The sequence below is a fragment of the Schistocerca piceifrons genome, chromosome 6 (genome assembly GCF_021461385.2).
Source record: "Schistocerca piceifrons isolate TAMUIC-IGC-003096 chromosome 6, iqSchPice1.1, whole genome shotgun sequence".
NCBI classification, from domain to species: domain Eukaryota; kingdom Metazoa; phylum Arthropoda; class Insecta; order Orthoptera; family Acrididae; genus Schistocerca; species Schistocerca piceifrons.
In genome coordinates, this window is record NC_060143.1 from 67,881,176 (window position 1) to 67,904,512 (window position 23,337).

Sequence of the window (23,337 nt, forward strand, 5' to 3'; positions counted from 1 at the left end):
TGCCCGCGAAAGGCAAAGGTCCCGAGTTCGAGTCTCGGTCGGGCACACAGTTTTAATCCGTCAGGAAGTTTCATATCAGCGCACACTCCGCTGCAGAGTGAAAATCTCATTCCTTTAATATATGGATATTGCGCTAGTAGCGCCCTGCTTGACGCAGTCGGGTTGTTTAAATATCTGAGCGTTAAGTTGCAAAGTGATATGAAATGGAACGAGCATGTGACGATCATGTTTAGAGAATTTTGGGAAAGCGTGTTCATCTGTAAAGGTGACCGCGTATAGGACGGTGGTGCGACCTATTCTTGAGAACTGTTCGAGTGTTTGGGATCCACACCAGGTCGGATTGAAAGAAGACACTGAAGCAATTGAGATGCGTGCTACTACACTACTGGCCATTAAAATTGCTACACCAAGAAGAAATTCAGATGATAAACGGGTATTCATTGGACAAATATATTATACTACAACTGACATGTGATTACATTTTCACGAAATTTGGGTGCATAGATCCTGAGAAATCAGTACCCAGAACAACCACCTCTGGCCGTAATAACGGCCTTGATACGCCTGGGCATTGAGTCAAACAGAGCTTGGATGGCGTGTACAGGTACAGCTGCCCATGCAGCTTCAACACGATACCATAGTTCATCAAGAGTAGTGACTGACGTATTGTGACAAGCCAGTTGCTCGGCCACCATTGACCAGACGTTTTCAGTTGGTGAGAGATCTGGAGAATGTGCTCGCCAGGGCAGCAGTCGAACATTTTCTGTATCCAGAAAGGAACGTACTGGACCTGCAACATGCGGTCGTTCATTATCCTGCTGAAATGTAGGGTTTCGCAGGGATCGAATGAAGGGTAGAGCCACGGGTCGTAACACATCTGAAATGTAACATCCACTGTTCAAAGTGCCGTCAATGTAAACAAGAGGTGACAGAGACGTGTAACCAATGGCACCCGATACCATCACGCCGGGTGATACGCCAGTATGGCGATGACGAATACACGCTTCTAATGTGTGTTCACGGCGATGTCGGCAAACACGGATGCGACCATCATGATGCTGTAAATAGAACCTGGATTCATCCTAAGAAATGACGTTTTGCCATTCGTGCGCCCAGGTTCGTCGTTGAGTACACCATCGCAGGCGCTCCTGTCTCTGATGCAGCGTGAAGGGTAATCGCAGCCATGGTCTCCGAGCTGATAGTCCATGCTGCTGCAAACGTCTTAGAATTGTTCGTGCAGATGGTTGTTGTCTTGCAAACGTCCCCATCTGTTGACTCATGGATCGATACGTGGCTGCACGATCCGTTACAGCCACGCGGATAAGATGCCTGTCATCTCGACTGCTAGTGATACGAGGTCGTTGGGATCCAGCACGGCGTTCCGTATTACCCTCCTGACCCCATCGATTCCATATTCTGCTAACAGTCATTGGATCTCGACGAACGCAAGCAGCAATGTCGCGATACGACAAACCGCAATCGTGATAGCCTACAATCCGACCTTTATCAAAGTCGGAAACGTGATGGTACGCATTTCTCCTCCTTACACGGGCATCACAACACCGTTTCACCAGGCAATGCCGGTCAACTGCTGTTTGTGTATGAGAAATCGGTTGGAAATGTTCCTCATGTCAGCAGGTTGTGGATGTCGCCATCGGCGCCAACCTTGTGTGAATGCTCTAAAAAGCTAATCATTTGCATATCACAGCATCTTCTTCCTGACGGTTAAATTTCGCGTCTGTAGCACGTCATCTTCTTGGTGTAGCAATTTTAATGGCCAATAGTGTAGATTTGTTACCAGTAGGTTCGGTCAGCATGCGAGTGTTGCAGATATGCTTCGGGGGCTCAAGTGTTAATCCCTGGAGGGAAGAAGACTTTCATTTCCAAAAACACTAGTGAGAAAGTTTAGAGAACCGGCACTTGAAGCTGACTGCACAGTGATTCTCCTGCCGCCAAGATACATTTCACGTAAGGACCACACAGATAAGATTAGAGAAATTAGGGCTTAGATAGATAGTTGTTCTTACTCCCTCTACTTGTGAGTGGAACAGGGAAGGAAATTACTAGTAGTGGTACAAGGTACCCTACGCCACGCACACTGTGGTGGCTTGCGGAGTTTGTATGTAGATGCAGCTTGACGCTATGTAGCGACACTTGATGAGGCGTGGCCATGGTGAGTGGGAGAGCCTGCCTACACGTGTTCGTGTTTTCTGTCTGCAGAAAACCGTACTGGACAGCATCCAAGCAGACGACCCGGAGTTCCGTGGGGATGGCTACACCAGCCTGGCCGTCATCTACGCCGTGTTCGCCGTTTGCAACTGGCTAGCGCCGTCCATCATCAGCGTGGTGGGGCCGCGTCTAACCATGGTCATCGGCGGCATCACCTACGCGTGAGTCTCGACACCCCACTACCAAAACACCACACGTCGTCTGGCTGAAAGGCTGCCGACACCAGTTATGTAACTACTAGCGTCTAGCGCCTCCTTTTCCGAACTGCATAGCATATAACCTTCAGAGAATACACTGATCAGCCAGAACATTACGACCATCGACCTAATATTGATACAAAACCGTCCAGGAGATGGCTGCGTCACCTGGTGGAAAATGACTGCTTTTCAGACACGTGCACAGTGCATGTAGTATCAGTGAGCGTGCTGTCCCTGTGTAGAATAGGGAGGGTGTGCGATCTATCTGAGTTTGAGCGAGCAGTCATGGACTGTGCGGCTGGTCCCGGCGGAGGTTCCAGTCCTCCCTTGGGCATGGGTGTGTGTGTTTGTCCTTAGAATAATTTAGGTTAAGTAGTGTGTAAGCTTAGGGACTGATGACCTTAGGAGTTAAGTCCCATAAGATTTCACACACATTTGAACATTTTTTTGAGTTTGAGCGAGTTTGAGTGAAGGCCCAGAGAGGCTCAGCAGGAGCGTTCCGGAAACATCACGACTTGCCGGGTGTTCGAGGACTACTGTTGTGAGTCTCTTTGACAAGGTGGCACGTCCAGATGTCGTGGGGCTGGGCAGTCATCCCTCTTTACAGATGTCGGACGTTGTAGGCCAGACAGATTGATAAAACAGGACTGGCAGTGAAATGTGTTGGAACTAATATCAGACTTCAGAGCTTCGCAGAGTACGAGTGTCTCTGAACACACAGTGCACCAAACACTCCTAATGATGGGCTTCCGCAGCCGACGACCTGTGCGTGTGCCGATGATAACACCACGACATCGGCAACTGTAACCGAAATGGGCGTGTGACCGTTGGCACCGGATGTTGCCGCTGTTGCAGAGCATCGCACGGTGTGATGAATCTTCATACTTTCTTTGTCATGTTTACGGGAGGGCGTGAATCCGTCGTCTTCGAGGGGAACAGCTCCTTGACACCTGTATTAGGAGAAGGAGAAACCTGCTGGCAGCTCCATTATGCTGTTTGGAACATTCACTCGGGCATCCGTGGGTCCAGTGGAGCTGGTGCAAGGCACTATGACACTGGTTGCAGACCATGTACACCCCTTCATGACGATTATATTCCTCGATGGCAGTGGCATTTTTAAACACGATAAGGCATCATGTCACAAGGCCAGGAGTGTGATGGGGTGGATCGAGAACACAGTGGAGAATTCCAATTGATGTGCTGCCTCCCCCCCCTCCCCCTCCCCCAATCTGAACCCGGTCAAACACACCTGGGATGTGATTGAACATACACCGCCCCCACCCCAGAATTTACAGGAATTAGGTGACTTGTGTATGCAGATGTGGTGCTATTACATTAAGGTTTTGGAAGATTATTTCATCCCCTTTATACAACGTGACCCTGATTTTGACAAGACGTGGTTCATGCAAGATGGAGCTGGACGTCATTGAAGCAGAAAAGTGTTTGAAGTCCTGGAGGAGCACTTTGGGGACTGCATTCTGGCTCCAGGATACCCAGAGGCCCTGGCACGGGCCTTGATTGGCCGCCATATTCTCCAGATCTGAACATATGTGACTTCTTTTTGAGGGGCTATATTAAAGCAATAACCCCAAAACCATTGCTGAGCTGAAAACAGCCATTCAGGAGGGCATCAACAGCATCAATTTGGCGACACTTCAGCAGGTCGTGCAGAATTTTGCTATTCGTGTGCACCACATTGTCGCCAATGATGGCAGGGATATCGAACATGTCGTACCCAAAATCTGAATGTCTGTAGTGACATTTACATGTTGAATAAAGTGTGCGCACACCGTAGTTTGTAAGTAATTTACATTTTCTTTCATATAGTTCAATAATTGTCACCTTGTGTATACATAAATGATCTGTTGGACAGCGTAAGCAGCGTATGCGGTTGTTTGCTGATGATGATGTGGAGTACAAGAAGGTATTGAACTTCAGTGGCTGTAGGAGGTTTAAGGTTGCAAGTGTAGTAGGAAAGGCGAATGGTAAACTTTGGTTTATTGCTAGAATTTTGGGAAAGTGTGGTTCACCTGTAAAGGAGACCACACATAGGATGCTACTGCAGCCCATTGTTGAGCACTGTTAGTGTTTGGGATGCAAGCCTGGTCAGAGTAAAGGAAGGCATCGAAGCAGTTCAGAGGCAGGCTGTGAGAGTTATTAATGATAAGTTTGAACAACATCCAAATATTACAGAGATGCTTCGGGGACTCAAATGATCATCACTGGAAAGGAGGCAATGTTCTTCTTGAGGAGCACTGTTATGAAAATTTAGAGAACTGGCAGTTGAAGCTGACTGCAGAACGATTCTACTGCCGCCAACGTATATTTCACATAAGAACCATGAAGATAAGATTAGAGAGATTAGAGCGTACAGAGGCATCTAGGTAGCCATTTTTCCATCACTCTTTTTGCGAGTGGAACAGAAAAAGAAATGACTAGTAGTGGTACAGGGTGCCCTTCGCCATGCACTATACAGTGGCTTGCACAGTATCTATGTAGATGAACATGTGGATGAAGGTACTGTGAGGTTTAGTAAGACAAGTGCAGTCTCTTTGCAAATTTTCTCACGCAACCTTTCCAATTCCCTTGTGTATGGTAATGACAATTGATGATTTCAACTTGGAGAAACAAATTGTAGGTATATATGCAGAATGTTTGGGGGGGGGGGGGGGTTGCAAGGCCCTTGGAGGTCACCTTTGACAACCTACTCTGCTTCTTTGAGAACTGTGGGATGCCTGTTACTCATTCAATACCTCTCACTCATTTGCAGTTATTATCCTGTGCATGTAAGTTTTGTCATCGTCAGCTTGTTCAAAGAGTTTTTTGAAAACTTTCGCTGAATGTCCCTTTTAGTCTTTGATCACAAAATGAGGAACAAACTATGCCTCAGCTCTTTGTATGTCCAATTTTTCATTAAGAATCTCATAGCACGAAACACTCGATATTCTGACGTCGTCTGCAATATCCCAAACAGATCGCAGTTCAAACACAGTATGTTCTTGGTTTTCCAACATTAAGTACTACCAGCTGAGGTAAAACACCTTCCTTGAGGCACGCCAACTTAGTGAGTTACTTCAACCTTTGGATCAGGAAAAACTGTTGCTAACACTGCATTTGACATATTGCTTGTAAGCTTGTTTCAATGAGTGTCACTTTCATCATCTTCTGGTGAAGTGTTGAAATTGCATGGTTGTCCCACACAGTTTCCTGAGTGAACGCTGTGTCTCCCACCCCTTTTGCCATTCGATTCAGTAACTTGTGGTGAAGGGCACGGATCGCCATTCGACTCTCAGTGTGTTCATTCTTGCTGAGACTCGCAAAGCATAATCTGCTGCGTGTGTTTCTGGAGTGTGGCTGCTAATGCCAGATTCTGTTTCCAACTTGACTGGTAGCTCTTATCACTCAGATAAAACGCCATGACAATCTCATCAACAATTGATTGCTTGATTACGCTCCCCCAAAAGTGACTACCTCAGCACAGAATGCCAGATGAATATTTAATTATATGTGAGTCAAGTGAATGTGATGGCCTCCATCGACTTCTGTGTTCAGGTATTATAATCTATCAGATAGAGTCCAGCTCCTCACATATGAGTGTGTGAACTTACTGTTGTGAGGTATCGTCCCTCCACACTGCAGCCACTGTAGTATTCGAAGGAAAATGGGCACATGCGTATGTGCTCTCAACATGATGTTAACACATCTACATCTACATCTACATCTACATGACTACTCGGAAAATCGCTCTTAAGTGCCTGCCGGAGGGTTCATCGAACCACTTTTATTCTCTGCCCCCCCTCCCCGTGCCGTAGTCTAACAGTGTTTGGGGAAACATTTAGATCTTCCTGTATGAGCTCTGATTTCTCTCATTTTATTACATTATCATTTGTCGTTGTGCGGGTGGGTGTCTACAAAATTTTCAGATGAGAGTGTTGGAGACTGAAATTTCATGAAAAAATCTCACTGTATCAAAAAACACATTTGTGAAATTTCATGAAAAGATCTCACTGTATCAAAAAACACATTTGTTTCAACAATTGTCACCCCAAATCGTGTATTATATGCTTGACTCACTCTCCACTGTTTCACAATAATACAAACTGAGATGCTCTTCTTTGAACTTTTTTGATGTCCTCCATCAACCCTATCTAGTAAGGATCCCATACTGCACAGTAGTAGTCTAGCAGAGGACTGACAAGTATGGTGCAGTTAGTCTCTTTAGTATACCTGTTGTCTGTTCTAAGTGTTCTGCAAATAAAACAGTCTTTGGTTTGCCAATTCCACAGCTTTATCCATGTGATCAAAGAGTAAACTGGAGCCATGGCAGGCTGATTTCCATAATACTGGCATGTCTTCAGCATCTTGTTGGAATGAGAGAGATGGGTATATCGCAAGAATTGCCCTACGGACTAAACTGTAACCCATCTGTGATCATGTTAGATAAGTGAGTCCACCAGCATGATGGGCAGGACACAGGATGTACTGAGCCATGTGGTCAGCACCAGTTTGAAGTTGCATGGGCCTCTTTGCACTGGTGAAACTAGATGGGGGGAATTTGAGCACTAACTTCCCCTATGGTAAAAGTTCCTTCATCATAAAACAGAAATACAGTTTTTGGGCCAATGCCTACTTATTGCATGTAGCACTGACGCTGGCCACATATTGTTGTTCTTGTTATCACTAGGTGGGAAGAATAAGTTATTTACTGTCCCAGGTTTTTATTATCACTCAGATTACCTGTAATCAGAACTGACAGTTACCTGTTGTTGCAGGCTTCTGCACAGTGTCTCAAAATTCTTTATAGTTGACTACAGCTCACATTATAAAGTAAAATCTGTCATGTTATAAACTTATAAAGTTTAGCCCTCTAGATTGAATGAAATTTTATGACACATTCCATACGACAATGCTCCATAGTAAAACATGGCAATACACTAGGTGAAAATGTATGATCCAAGTTGTGCTTTGCAGTAGCAACTAAAAATGTAACACCACTACATTTGACAGGTGAAAAAAAGCACACTGACATATTAGAATAGATTAAACATTAAAACATGAAAGAAAATCTTAAAGAATTGCATTGAAACATGGCAGTGAAATCTGTAAAGACACATTGACTGAACTTACAATTAGTGAATGGATTGTTTAACAGAAAAACAAAAATATAAATAAGTGAGCCAGATCTATATAATCTTAATTCATAAGATTTCTCATTGTCCAACTCTTTCATTTAGCAGCCTTCATTGTTCGATGGAAGGGAACAGCAAGAAAAGGTTTTGTAGATGAGCTTTGTTAATAATGCAAAGGTAGTAATCTGTCCACAATATTGTGATATATGTTAGTAACAATACACAGCAGACCAGAGTGGAACAGAATACTCTTGTGCCAATATGTAAGCCATAAAATATGGTTTAATAAAGAAGAATGATAATGACTGTATTCTTCACATGTTCTAAAACTCTCAAAATTTCATGCCAATGATACATTATTTTCAGTCCAAAACAGCAGGTGAATTGAACCTACCGATCCTGGATCTCAACTCCATCATGTAACATAGTTGTGATGTGTCAAGCAATGTCATACATGTGCAAACAGAGAGAGAATAGAATAATGACAGTATTTCTTTTAGACATATATTGGCTTTTAGAATGTATGCTTTGCTGGCAGACTGACCTGTAACATTGCCTAAGGTCTTGGCTAGGTTGCAAGGTGACAGTTCTTTTGCAGATTGATGAAGCAGTATCGAACACTTTAGTTAATGTGCAAATGCTAACTGCTAATATCTGGCCAGGAAACTGGGCAATGTGTGTGTGTGGCCTGACAGCATGGAGTTTGTGGCTTGTGTTACATGGATAAGATGATTCTGCTTATGGTGTCTGTCTGCACCTTGGAGATGCAGCTTCATACAAAACACAGGTGAGTAAGCAAAGTGTGGTTCTCTCATTCAGTCTAAAGGCAGGAAATGGCAAATACTTATTCAGCCTTTCCTGCCAGTTTAAACGATCCTATTCACTTAGTAAACGTAGTTTCATGTCTTCATTCACTGTGTGGGGTCCCTTTGCACAGTGGTCATATCCCCGTGGAAGACACAGGTGCAAGAACTGCTCAGTCTGCCTACCCGGTATCTCCTACTTCAGTCATGTAACAGGCTTATCCTGCTCAGTCAGAGACCAGGCCGTATGCAAAAGCAGGTATGTCATGTAACAACTGCACAGCTTTTTATGTTGGTATGACTAAGAGCCAGCTGTCCAACAGAATGAATGGCTACTATCAGACTGTGGCCAAGAGAAAAATATCCCACCCAGTGGTACAACATGCAGCAGAGCACAATGTACTCAATTTCATTGGCTGCTTCATGATCCGGGCCATATCTATCCTTCCCTCCACATCCAGTTTTTCTGAACCACGCAGTTGGAAGCTATCCCTGCAACACGTCATTCATTCATGGAACAATCCTGGCCTTAGTCTCCGTTAATGGACTGTCTGTATACCCTCCACCCAACAGCTTCCCCTTCCTCTCTCCTATCATCCCCTTCTCTCCACATCACCTTCATTGTGTACTGCCATCCACTGGCTCAACACCCTTGCATCACGTACCTAGCCTGTGCACCTGCCATCCCTCCCTTCCCACATTCCGAACCAGCAAACCAGCTATCTCCCTTCAATCCACTAGCTACCCACCTGAAACTCTCTTCCTGCCTCCTGCCTCTCTTCCTCTACCTACCCTACCACAATCCACATGACGAACTGCACTCCTGGTAATTTGTGTCCATCCAGCACCAAGTAGTGGCACAGGCCTCTGCTTTTTGGTAAATGGTCTCCTTTAGGAGTAAAGTATTAACATGTTTTCCATTGATGCATGTCCAGTGTTGCCACATACACTGCAATTTTTTTCAAAATCAGCATGCACAAGGTGGACGTGCTGTGCTCCTCCACTGCCACCTTGAAAGATGAATGCTGATTGTAGGGCTGGACAGTACATTGGAGGAACTGAACCTGATACTCCACACTCATCAAATTATCCTTGACAGAGATGATAGAGGTGTCAGACATCCACAAATGGCACTGGTCCAAAACAATACTGACCCACCTACCTGCTGAGCCTTCAGGACTGCTTGCTTGAGATTTGTGTTGGTCCCTCTCCAACTGCACTCTCTTCTACAACAATCTGTAGGCATCAAAGGAATCTTGCCCTCATTGGTGAAGACAGTTAGGTTCCATTCCAGACATTCCCTTGCCCACCTTCTTCAGTTCCAAGATGCTAGGGGGAGTTTTTACTGTTGTTTGTAATGGATGCAAAGAGGCCACTTGATTGTCTGCAGAAGCCCGCATACTGTCTGGGTTGATGCAGTCCTCCCAATTGCCTGCAAAAATGCAGGACATAGTACAAGACACAGCACGCCATGTTCAACTTGTTTGAGAATGCAGGTATACATTTATACCTCCTGTACAAAAGTGACTACATAGATCGTTGCTCTCAAAAGTGTATTGAGTAAGTAATGTTTTACTTATATGTCAATATGAAATGTGATTTCTTGGAATTTTGAGAGTAGGTATCTTTGTGATCTAAAAGATAGTTTCAGTAGTGCCTGCTACTGGAGCATTTTTATCACTTCTGTCATGCTCTGTAACAGGGCTTAACTGAGGGTCACATTAATGGTTTTAGGAAATTCCATAATCTAGAAAAATTTATTTTCCATAGCTTTTTAATCTTGCAGTGGCTGTCAAGGGGATAATGTTGTGAAATGGATCTGAGTTGAAAAAGAAGTAACAACATTTTATCTCAGAATGATTGTGTATTTGTCAAAATACCTTGTTTGAAATGTTTTCATGGACAAACAACTTAATGCTGATAATAAGTTTGCTTTTTTTGTTGAGCACATCATAACAGATTGTTTGGCATGTTTATAAAATAATTTACTGAAGCATTTGTTATCAGAACAAAACAATAATCAGTTAGATTATTCTCATCTTTTTGCCATAGGAATGGAACATATAAAATATCTCTTGCTAAAATCTCAGGAAAAATTTGCAGAACTGTCTTGTAACTCAAACCACAAACTTCAATTTTCAAGTAAAAACCTTGAACAGATTTGGCTTGGTGTGGAGGCTCCATCAAATTTAGCAATTGCAGTTCTTCTGCCATTTGCAACCATTTATTTCTATGAATTGTTCCTGTGTGGAAATTAATATTTCAGCCATTTAGATGTGGTGTTAATAGTAATTACATTTAAAACACTGAGATGGGGTTGCAAAGAGATGCACCTTATGGAACCACTGACAAAAAAGTTCAACTAGCTTTGCTGTAGAAATTAATAAAAAATCAACATGAATCCTACAGACCATCTTGAATCTTCTCTACTCTTACACACAACATGTTGGAGTTGCAGACAATGCTTGACGATTAATTGAACTTTGATATTGTGACTTATATGTTTTATGGTTGGATTACAGTTCTTCGGAACTTAACGTGAAACCTGACTGGTCTGATTGTCATTTTCATGTTTAATGAAGCTACAGCATGTTGAAAAATTTCTGTCTTATTCATTTGAAGTTAGATTCAATGCTACAATAGTACTGCGCTATTCAGAATTGAAAAAAACAACACATTTTTAAATTTATTTAATTATTTATTTATTTTCACAAACTTTATTTTATTACACATTCATGGAAGTGGCTCTTCCTCATCTTCTTCATTTATAGTGATGTTTTATCTGTTTATTTTACTTATTTTATTGCATAGCTGTCATCTGTTGATTCTACTAGTTTCCTGATTTAAAATATTTCTGTTTTTATTTTTGCAGATTGTTCATTCTTACATTCCTGCTTCCCAAGACATGGCTTTTATATGTGGCCTCTTGTGTAATTGGATTTGGTGCAGCCATAATATGGACTGGGCAGGGCAATTACCTCACACTCAATTCTGACTCTTCAACTATATCTCGGAACTCCGGTATCTTCTGGGCAATGCTGCAAGCCAGGTAAGAATCACTTCCAAATTAGCTTACAGAACTGCTATTTGTTCAGTGTGTGCATGCATGTAAGTGTGTGTGTGTGTGTGTGTGTGTGTGTGTGTGTGTGTGTCCGCGCGCGCGCGAGCAACTGTGCATGCAAGATCTTTGGTGGATTGGAAATAACAGCCAACCATTTGCAAAAATACAGGTTTATTAAACCTAAATGTATTGTACAAATAACATGATGTGTTGGTGGCAGAGACAGTTTAAGGCACAAGTGACACAAGCCGCCACTTGGTGCACCAAACTAAGAGGGGTGCCAAATTGCTAGATTTCAATATGGGCTGTATCACAATTAGAAGTCACCGACGGAGGTGCCAAGCTAAGAGGGATGACCAAGTGCAAGTATTATATATTTGCATATCACAATTAGCAGTGAAACTGATACCAGGAAAGGGTGCAAAGGAAAAGTGAGGTGGAGCAGGGAGGGGGTGGTGAGGGGCGGGGAGGGGGGGGGGGGGGTTTGTAAATGTTACATCATTTGTGTTGAAAAATGTCTCAAATTGGCCCTGGCTGGTGGTATCTTGTTAGCAGCAGGTAAAACTGTCACTAACCTGAAAGTCAGTTCAAATCCTAAATTTAAAGTTATCCTCAGAAATGCTGGGGTCTGTGACCTGTTTACATGTATAAGAAAGTATTGTGTGTAACCTAGTAAAAACTGTGAAGTGTACTTCAGATTATATATACACAACACTGCAAACCCAAATCTACTAGTGGTACAAAAACGACAGTTGCTGTTGACGCTTACATAATTGTCAAGAAATGTATCACAGGAGAATGTCGTGTAAACATTGAAAACCTTGAATTGGCAGACTTTTGAAGGCAGAAGCAAATTATTCTGTGGAAAGGCTGCTTACAAAACTCCAAGAGCCATTATTAAGTGAAGGCTCTAGAGAAATTCTTTGGGCATCTATATATCACTTCCATAGAGACTGTGAGGCAACTATTGGACTAATTACAGCACATACAAAGCATTTAAGCAGTCAGTCACCCCACACTTCATACGCAATTGGAACAGGAAGAAACCCTAACATGCAGCATCATGCTGAGTACCCTCTACCATGTGCTTCAGTAGTTTGCAGAACCTGTATGTAGATGTAAATGTGAAATAAGGTGCTGTATTGGGCAAAACAGAGTACCGTAAAACTTTTTGTTATTATGTTAAAAGAGCTATGACAGAAGCAAACAAGTGGTGGGTAGTTTATGTATTGGTGAGACTATTGATGATTATAAGAGTTCTGCATCATATTTTGATTAAATGTATATTATAAATATTGATGTCAGGAGTTTTAGATGTCAGTCTTGCTCGGTATAATAATTATGTGAATCTATCATTATCAGTATCTTGCATTTCACTGTTTATAATTATTCTGACATAAGAGTTACAAATCTCAAATACAGTGTGAGACAGTTATTGTGCAATAATACATCTTAAAACAATCCTGAGAAAGACCTTGATATTAATGGGCATTTAAACCTAATTTTCCTTCTTGTGCCAATTATGACAATGATGTCATACCACTGTGATGCTAACCACAGCACTTGGACATTTGCTTCAGTTTACTAGGAACTGGCTTCTCGCATCTGTTTCTATCATGTGAACAGAACTGCAAATTAAAATGTGCTAATTTTTATACACATGGCTTGCTAGCTCCATTGAAGGAATCAAGACACTACTTCTATGCAGAATATGCACTAATCATTTATTGAAAAGTCTTAGTATTCAAAGAGCTTATTACATGCATTGATATTGGTACTTTACTTCATGTGCCTCTTCAGGTATTAATTAATTACGTAGAACTTGGCAGCATGGCATCATGGTCACTGATTTTGAGGCATATGCCACAAATTTGATAACAGTAATTTCAAGGATTTCTTTTCCTGCCTTGTGATTTATGTCACTCTCTCACACATTCCCATCTCCTGCAGTGCATCTTACGTCCTGTTCTCCTGTTTTTGTGTCATCCATTCCTTTTTTCCTTTTCTCTTTCATTAATGTTGGTCTGTGATCTTTAACATTTTTCAGACATTGCCAGATACTACAGCTGTTGCTCAGTTTTCTCCAGTTGATGTGTTCAAATTTTTTAAAATAACTGTTTCGGATTCTGTCTCTCCAATTTTTGCTTTCTTCATTTACAGATATTTCATCTCTTTAATTTTGATCTATTTACATCCTCACTCATTGATAAAGATTCAAAGCTTTGGTCAATCTTGGAGTGCAGACTGTTTAAAAAAAATGGCATTGTGTCCAGTTTCTTCTTCTTGTCTCCCCCCCCCCCCCCCCCCCCCCCCCTGCACTGATACTAAGACTACTTTAATTTACAAACTTGTTCTGATGCCTTTCTTTAAATCGTTATGTTGAGGCATCATTCCCCTCTGTTTTAATTTTCCTCATTCTTTTTCCTGCAAGCATTTATCTGCATTACCTGCTTCATTTCTTCCATCTAAACGCTAGTATTGTGTTAAAGGTTTTATTCTCTACATGTTATTGTCAAGAGTTTGACTGCAAAAGGGAAACTATTCAATTGAACTAGTTTCATCTGGTAATTTTCTGATCAGTTCTTCAACTCTGCTGCCAGATGTCCTTCATTATCTGGTCAAGTTATAAAATAAAAAAATCAAGGGACTGAAGCTGTATCTTTGCTGGACTTTTACCTCATTAAGAATTCAACTCCAGTTTGTGTACATGTTCCTGATGGATCCACTTAAAGGCCACTGGATGTCACATCCCTCTACAGACTTAAGAGTTTGCAAATATCTTCAAACCTCTGTTTGTTCAAGAGTCACACTGTTCTCATTATAATTTATCTTACATTTGTTTCCTTCCGAGAATCTCTAAAATCCTGCAGCACATCTTTCTAGGCACCAATGATTTCTACGTTCAAGATTCTTAAAGATAGGAATGATTATTGCAGCTTCCCAGTCTTTTAGCATTTTTTTCTTTTTGTTGCACAAATCCACCATGATTTTATTAGGATTTGATGTGTTGCAGCTTTCCCGTTTTTTATCTTTTTATATTTTCCTGCATTTCACTTAACTCCAGTTTCTCACCAGGCTTTCTTTTTCATTCCTTAATCTGCTATCTAATTTTCAGTAAGTCCACGAATTAATTCTAAAATGATCATTTCTATTTTTGTTGAACTCTCCCTTCTTGCATTTTATGAATTTCAGAGGGCATTCATAGCATTTTTCAATATTCTGTGTAATATATTCTAATTATCCTTATTGCTCTTGTGGATTTTCTCACAATTTGCCTTTTGCTTGAAATTCAGATATAATTTTATGCATTACTCTAAAGATATATTCTGTCAGTAGTTTTTATCTACATTTATTTAGATATGCCTAAGTTCTCTTGCTTTTTAATTGAATTGCAAAATTGGTATGTGATTTTAAATTTCTAACAGTCTTCTTGTTACTCTTGCAGCATGTTTTTTGGAAACCTCTTTGTATACTTCAAATTTCAAGGGAAAACACACATTGACCATGAAACTCGCCTGGTAGTCTTCATTGTCCTTATAGTTCTTGCGGCAGTGGGGATAGTATTCCTCTTGGTACTAAGGCCTGCAGAGAGGGCAGATGGAGAGATGGTGGGTAAAGATACCACAGGCCCACTCACTGCACTGAAGAAGGCATTTAGGTTGTTTCTTTACCAAGGATATGATGCTACTCACCCTGACTTTTTTCTACACAGGTGAGTGGAATAGATTATTGTACGCAGACTTTGTATATCTGGAGATACAAACAATTTAGTTATAAGGACAGGCATAAATATTGTACTCAGTTTTCCTAGAACCATAGATTGCTCTAGTTTTGGAAAGTTAACACAACAGAGAGAAAGACTAAATATAGAATACTGTAATAACTGGAACTATGTCATTTAAGAATGCTATTTAATAGAATGAGATGCAGGATGTTACTGCAGTTCATTATAAATATTTATTGTTACATTATTAATATTGGTAGAGGAAGGAAACCATATATAGTACACAAGTTTTTAGGCATGAAAGCTAGAAAAGTATCTGAATAAATGAAGCTGGGTGTCACAATTTACAGTGATACAGGACAAACCGACAATGACAAACTTGCTAAAGGTGATACAGAAAGATGGAGAGTTCAAAGGAAATTTTGAAAAATGTTAGAATGCAACTGAATTTGAGATAGTTACATTTGAATTTATAAAAGGAAAAAAAGAGGAGTGAGGTTGGACATAAAAGAAAACACATTTTATAGAGGAGGAATTGCTGTGGAAGAACAATAAAACTTAGGAGCTAGTAAAGCAAAAGGACAAAACATAAACAGAAAGAGGATAAATATGCTTAAAATGCAAAAGACAAAGACAGAAATAAAACCACAGAAAAAATGAACTCTGTTGGAACAAGAGGAAGAAAACTCAAGAGTTTCAATATTAAGGTACGAAATGCTCATATATCTCATGTTGTAAACATTATTATGAGCTCCTTGTCCAGTCCCTCAAGGCCCAAGGGACATTAACTGGCTACCATGTCATCCTATGCCATTCAGCTTACATGGCTGCTGTATGGAGGGGCCTATGGTCAGCACACCACTCTCCTGGCTCTTTTGTCAACTTACAAGAACTTGGTGCTACTGTTTTTCATTGCAGCAGCTCCTCAGTTGGCATCACAAGACTGAGTATACCCTATACCAGGCCGCCTGCCAAGGAAAAACCATTTTCGGTGTTAGGAATCGAACCCAGGTCCTCCACATGTTAGCCATCTATGCTACCTACTCAACTATGGAGGCAGACAAATAATATTACATAGGCTTGCACAATATTAAAATTGTCTTAGCTATAATAAGTTGTTTTGTTTCATTACAGGTATTTTAAATATGTTCTTGAGGTTACAGGGGAGTTTTCCTCTAGCATTTGGTTCAATATTAAGACAACATAGCTTTGATTTTTGTTTCATAGGTGGTTTTTTTTTTTTTTTTTTTTTTTGGCTCCTGGAAGCTATTTAGTTGTCACATTTGGGCCATGTCATGATGTCGGGATTATATTTGAAGTCTTGGTTAATGTAATGTATCGACTACCTTACATGATGGGCTATGTGGTTTTCTACATGCAATATTGGCTATTATTCTGGCTTTTTCTTTACTGTTGTTTGAATAAGCTGCTAATATTGGAGGTTCTTCGTTACAAGATAGACTTACAACTTAATGCAGAAAAAATTAATACAAAGTGCATCATTTTCTGTGTGATTATCATTGAATAATGGGATTATCAATATTATCACAAGTAATGATGCTGAGAATATAATCAGTATGTAATATGGAAAATTCAAATGGTTCAAATGGCTCTAAGCACTATGGGACTTAACATCTGAGGTCATCAGTTCCCTAGATTTAGAACCACTCAAACCTAACTAACCTAAGGACATCACACACATCCACACCCGAGGGAGGATTCGAACCTGTGACCGCAGCAGCAACGCGGTTCTGGACTGAGGCGCCTAGAACTGCTCAGTCATAGAGGCCAGCATATGGAAAGTAATGAACCATTTATTTTAGAGTTTGTTACTAATAATTAATACTCCAAATGAAATTTGAGATCATTTCTACAGTACATTCTTTTTATAGAAGCCAAAGTGGCTTTTATAAATAAATCTCTTTCAATTAGAGATGTAAAGAGTATGTGAGTATAAGCTTGAAATTGCTTATAAAAGAGCTATAGGTATACATGTTTGCAGTTACCACTCATTATCATATTGGTTTTATCATCGCTTTTCTCAAGTAGTTCGGAAATACTTCTCCCAAAAATGACATAGCAATTATATACTGGGGAAGGGGAGGGGAGCGGGGCAGTCAAAAAGTTCCCGGAATTTCATTGTGGCTATTTATTGCCACAATATAGGTACTCATTCACTACTTAATCACTCTCAAAACAGGCCCTTACATGTGCACATACATTTGTTCCACCACTCCTGCCATTGCTACAAACAACCATGAAATTCCTTTTGTGGTATCTTCTGAAGTTCAGCCATCACATTGGTTTTGAAGCCTTCTACTGTGGCAAAATGATTATCTGTGAGTCCCTTTTTGATCTTGAGCAGATCCAGAAATTCAGTGGTGCTAAATCCGGTGAGTAGGGATGCGATTAGAGGAGTAGAAGCTGCCAGGAAATTTCATATCAGTGCACACCCTGCTGCAGAGTGAAAATCTCATTCTGGAAACATCCCTCAGGCTGTAGCTAAGCCATGTCTCTGCTGTATCCATTCTTCCAGGAGTGCTAGTTCTGCAAGATTCACAAAAGAGCTTCTGTGAAGTTTGGAAGGTAGGAGGCGAGGTACTGGCAGAATTGAAGCTGTGAGGACGGGTTGCGGGTCATGCTTGGGTAGCTCAGTCAGTTGCACTTGCCTGCAAAAGGCAGAGGTCCTGAGGTCGAATCTCAGTCCAGCACCCAGTTTCAGAAGAGTAGAATGTTTGTTTCTGTGAGTCATGTCCCCCACAACAAGCAATGTGTTGAGGGAACATTGTTTGTGTGTCCAGCTGATACAAATCCATGGTGCACCACACTTTCATTGCTGAAAATTGCAATGAGTTTCACTTTGTTTTGGATTTGAAATATTGTGATTTGGTCAAGGAGTGGACGTTGTGTGCCATTCTGATCACTGCCTTTTTTGCTCCAGGTTGTACGTGTGGTGTCACCGCCAGACATCACACTTGCTAGGTGGTAGCCTTTAATACGGGCGTGGTCTGTTAGTATACGTCGGACCCGCGTGTCGCCACTATCAGTGATTGCAGACCGAGTGCCGCCACACGGCAGGTCTAGTCTAGAGAGACTCCCTCGCACTCGCCCCAGTTTTACAGCTGACTTTGTTAGCGATGGTTCACTGTCTACATACGCTCTCACTTGCCGAGACGACAGTTTAGCATAGCCTTCAGCTATGTCATTTGCTACGACCTAGCAGGGCGCCATCTTCAGTTACTATTGATATCAATATTGTGAATCATGTACCATCAAGAGCGACATTCATCATTAATGGATTAAAGTTAAGTATCACACTAATTCCATCCGCTTTCTGAATTCTAATTCCTTGTCATGTTCCAGACCTCACGTCAGTATAGTTCTTCCCTCCTCACACCAGCCTGCATGAGCTAAACCGCATGCATTTCGGCCTCCTCTAGTAACACGGTGTTAGCTCTTCTGCCAACCCAATAGTACATTTACACCCAAGTCCCCATAACCAGTAATGATTGTCTTAAGAAACGTTAGGTCCTCTGTCCTTATTTCAAAAATATGGCTGCAGTCTACAAGTGAGTTCCATTTGATCCAATCAGCACCAGTGGACAAACTTTATGCTGACATATTCCGTTTTCAAATCAACTGACGGGATTGTGGAAATGGATCCATGACAGATCTGCAGTTCTTGTGCCAACTCATCAGTGGTCAATTGTCAGTATGATCTGATTAACTGTTTCACTTGCTCAACCTTCTTTTTGTTTCTGGAGGTTCATGGCCTTCCACTGTGGTGCTCATCTTCCAACAATTCCTGTCCATCTCGAAATGTCAAAAATCATTCATAAATGGCTGTTTTCATTAAAGAAGATGGTGGTTTTTGTTAAAGCAGCATTCACAAAAAAAACTTTGTAAGGCTAAAAAAGTCTCTAAAGCAGATTTTCCCAATCTGCACATTAATCTGATGTTTGTCCTCTGCTTGCACTGCAACATTGTGCAAACAGAACACCACACACTCTTACCTGTAAAGAAACAAAAAATATTACACAGATTATTGCGGAACAATCAAGAATAATTAGTTAAATCAGAGTAATTAATTCAGAGTAATATCTGGTGAGCAAGATGTACGAGACAGGCGAAATACCCTCAGACTTCAAGAAGAATATAATAATTCCAATCCCAAAGAAAGCAGGTGTTGACAGATGTGAAAATTACCGAACTATCAGTTTAATAAGTCACAGCTGCAAAATACTAACGCTGATTCTTTACAGACGAATGGAAAAACTGGTGGAAGCCGACCTCGGGGAAGATCAGTTTGGATTCCGTAGAAATGTTGGAACACGTGAGGCAATACTGACCTTACGACTTATCTTAGAAGAAAGATTAAGGAAAGGCAAACCTACATTTCTAGAATTTGTAGACTTGGAAGAGCAGTTGAACGGAATGGACAGTGTCTTGAAAGGAGGATATAAGATGAAAATCAACAAAACCAAAACGAGGATAATGGAATGTAGTCGAATTAAGTCGGGTGATGCTGAGGGAATTAGATTAGGAAATGAGACACTTAAAGTAGTAAAGGAGTTTTGCTATTTGGGGAGCAAAATAACTGATGATGGTCGAAGTAGAGAGGATATAAAATTCAGACTGGCAATGGCGAGGAAAGCGTTTCTGAAGAAGAGAAATTTGTTAACATCGAGTATAGATTTAAGTGTCAGGAAGTCATTTCTGAAAGTATTTGTATGGAGTGTAGCCATGTATGGAAGTGAAACATGGACAATAAATAGTTTGGACAAGAAGAGAATAGAAGCTTTCGAAATGTGGTGCTACAGAAGAATGTTGAAGATTAGGTGGGTAGATCACATAACTAATGAGGAGGTACTGAATAGGATTGGGGACAAGAGAAGTTTGTGGCACAACTTGACTAGAAGAAGGGATCGGTTGGTAGGACATGTTCTGAGGCATCAAGGGATCACAAATTTAGCATTGGATGGCAGCGTGGAGGGTAAAAATCGTAGAGGGAGACCAAGAGATGAATACACTAAGTAGATTCAGAAGGATGTAGGTTGCAGTAGGTACTGGGAGATGAAGGAGCTTGCACGGGATAGATTAGCATGGAGAGCTGCATCAAACCAGTCTCAGGACTGAAGACCACAACAACAATGAGGGGCAGCAAAACAGTTACAAAGGACAGTCAAAACCATCCTGGAATTTCATTGTATGTCCTCCTGCATGCGATATATAATTTCTGTAGTTGATGTTCCATCACATTTATACATTTTTGTTTGCAGTAAATTTTATTAGTATGTGCACTATGATTTCAAAGTTTTTTATAGTTTTTATTTAATTTTTGAATCTAATATGGTTCTGAGGTCGCTCAAGCCATTTCTGTTACCTTTTTCCTGCTTCTTGCCATAAAATATCACATGCAGTTTCATTTACTCTCTTTAAACTTTGTTATTTCCAGTGACATTATTGGACCAGCCAGCCTTGATTTTATTTTTAATCCAATATATGAAGTACCTGTGTTCAGAGTTTTACCTTGAAGACAAAAGTGATAGCTTACTTTCCTTAGTTTCCTTCCATGTTGTCTAAGCAAATTATCTTACAGGTTATCACAGTTAAAGTAAATACAGTACATATTCAGGAAAGATTAGCAATAAGAATATTATGTAAAGTAAACTACAGGTCTTGGAGATGTGTGTTTTCATAGATCATGGAATCCCTAAATTTTTACCAATTAACTTCCCCCAAAATGATATTTATAGCTGGCAATTAATATAAAATCCAGTGGTTCCTGTGATTTATGTTACCAAAGGACAAGACACACAATCTTTATACAGAGTTTTGTAATTTGTCATGGAGTCCGAACAATGTATTCCGTTATGCTGCAACCTATGACAAGCTGCTAGCAGAAGTAAAGCAAGACTCTGGTAATCTTAGTAGAATAAAAAAAAGTGTACATCGTATTAGCTACTTATTTTTACAAATTGTTTATTTATTGATATTCATGTATGAAAAACTTACGTTAATAATATTTGAACTTACAATATTCACCATTATTATAGCATATAGGTAATGATTATTTTGTGATAACCATCAGAGCCATGCAGATCATAAGGCAAATACACTATGTGATCAAAAGTATCCAGACACCTCCAAAACATTGTGCTATCACTTTCTGCCAGGTACTCCATATCAGCAACCTCAGTAGTCATTAGACATCATGAGAGAGCAGAATGGGGCACTCTGCAGAACTCGCAGACTTCAAATGTAGTCAGGTGATTGGGTGTCACTTGTATCATACGTCTGTATACAAGTTTCCACACTCCTAAACATCCATAGGTCCACTGTTTCCGAAGTGCTAGTCAAGTGGAAATGTGAAGGGACACATACAGCACAAAAGTGCACAGGCTGACCTCGTCTGTTGACTGACAGAGACCGCCGACAGTTGAAGAGGGTTGTAATGTGTAATAGGCAGATATCTACCCAGACCATCACACAGGAATTCCAAACTGCATCAGGATCCACTGCAAGTACCATGACACTTAGGTGGGAGGTGAGAAAAACTTGGATTTCATGGTCAAGCGGCTGCTCATAAGCCAGAAAGTCACACCGGTAAACGCCAAACAATGCCTTGCATGGTGTAAGGAGTGTAAACACTGGACGATTGAACAGTGGAAAAACATTGTCTGGAATGACAAATCACGATACACAATGTGGCGGTCCAATGGCAGGGTGTGGGTATGCCAAATGCCCAGTGAACATCATCTGCCAGCGTGTGTAGTGCCAACAGTAAAATTCGGAGGCGGTGGTCATGTTTTTTTCTGGAGGGGACTTGCACCCCTTGTTGTTTTGCATGGCACTATCACAGCATAGGCCTACATTGATGTTTTAAGCATCTTCTTGCTTCTCACTGTTGAAGAGCAATTTGAGGATGGTGACTGCATCTTTCAACATGATCTGGCACCTGTTCTAATGCACGGCCTGTGGCGGATTGATTACATGTCAATAACATCCCTGTAATGGACTGGCCTGCACAGAGTACTGACCTGAATCCTATAGAACACCTTTGGGATGCTTTGGAACGCTGACTTCATGCCAGGCCTCACCAACCGACATCGATACCTCTCCTCAGTGCAGCACTCCGTGAAGAATGTGCTGCCATTCCCCAAGAAACCTTCCAGCACCTTATTGAATGTATGCCTGTGAGTTTGGAAGCTGTCATCAAGGCTAAGGATGGGCCAACAACATATTGAATTCCAGCATTACCAAAGGAGGGTGCCATGAACTTGTAAGACATTTTCAGCCAGGTGTCCAGATACTCTGATCACATAATGTGGTAACAGATGAACAAATATTACTTACTTTTTCCAAGTAGTGTCTTTTTACTAATTTTATTAAGTTTCTTTTAGTTTGTGGAAGCACATAGTGTGCACTGTATAGCTACGGAAACTAATCATGTTATGTCTATTAGAGATTAATTGGTAAAAGCTAGTTAGCTGACATGTACCTTCACTTGATCCACATCTCTGAGGCTTAAACTCTTACTAATTGTGTATGTCATTTCTAATTTTATCTATTCAGGATAATTACTTTGTTAGTTACATATATGTCTCTCTTAGGCATTTCCTTTACAGAAACACTGGAATTTGCTATCTGGAAAAGTTCCAGAGTATTTAGAACTAGACTTCCTGTATGGCTATGTTGTTTAGGTTCAGGAATGTTGATGGCTGTTTAAACAATATGTATGAGGCTTTCAAGGGTGCAAATGATTATTTTACTCAGAGACATTATTTGTACAAATCAGGTCTCTCTCCTAAGAGTCATCAGGTGCATTGTCTTTGGTATTTCCCCAGATATTTGCAGTTCTGTTTTTGCAATGTGTAATACCCACCTTAAACAAGTACTGCTCCTGTGTTTCTTGTGACGATGTCAACAGAAAATTGGTTATGTTTCTCCTACAAAAAAAAGAAAACCAGTGTATTTTAATACAGTATTCCCAAATTAGTCTAGTGCAGCATCCAGTTCAATTGACATATACTTTAGCACATTTCATAACTGCATACATTTGTTCCCACATCTTCCACTGTCTGTCTACACTGCTGTCAGCACTTCACTGTTGATTAGATTAGATTAATTATGCATTCCATAGACCCATAAAAGAGGGAATCCTCCTGGGTATGGAACATGTCAGATAAACACA

General features: G+C 40.8%; 1 protein-coding gene across 1 annotated transcript in view; it reads left to right on the plus strand.

Moving 5' to 3' along the window:
* Positions 1-23,337, plus strand: part of LOC124802888 (UNC93-like protein MFSD11) — a 229,601-nt gene that overhangs the window by 171,837 nt on the left and 34,427 nt on the right. Inside the window, 4 exon segments of the mRNA XM_047263938.1 lie at positions 2,221-2,390; positions 11,231-11,407; positions 14,865-15,087; positions 15,089-15,131. Coding sequence (XP_047119894.1) covers positions 2,221-2,390; positions 11,231-11,407; positions 14,865-15,087; positions 15,089-15,131 — 613 coding nt within the window.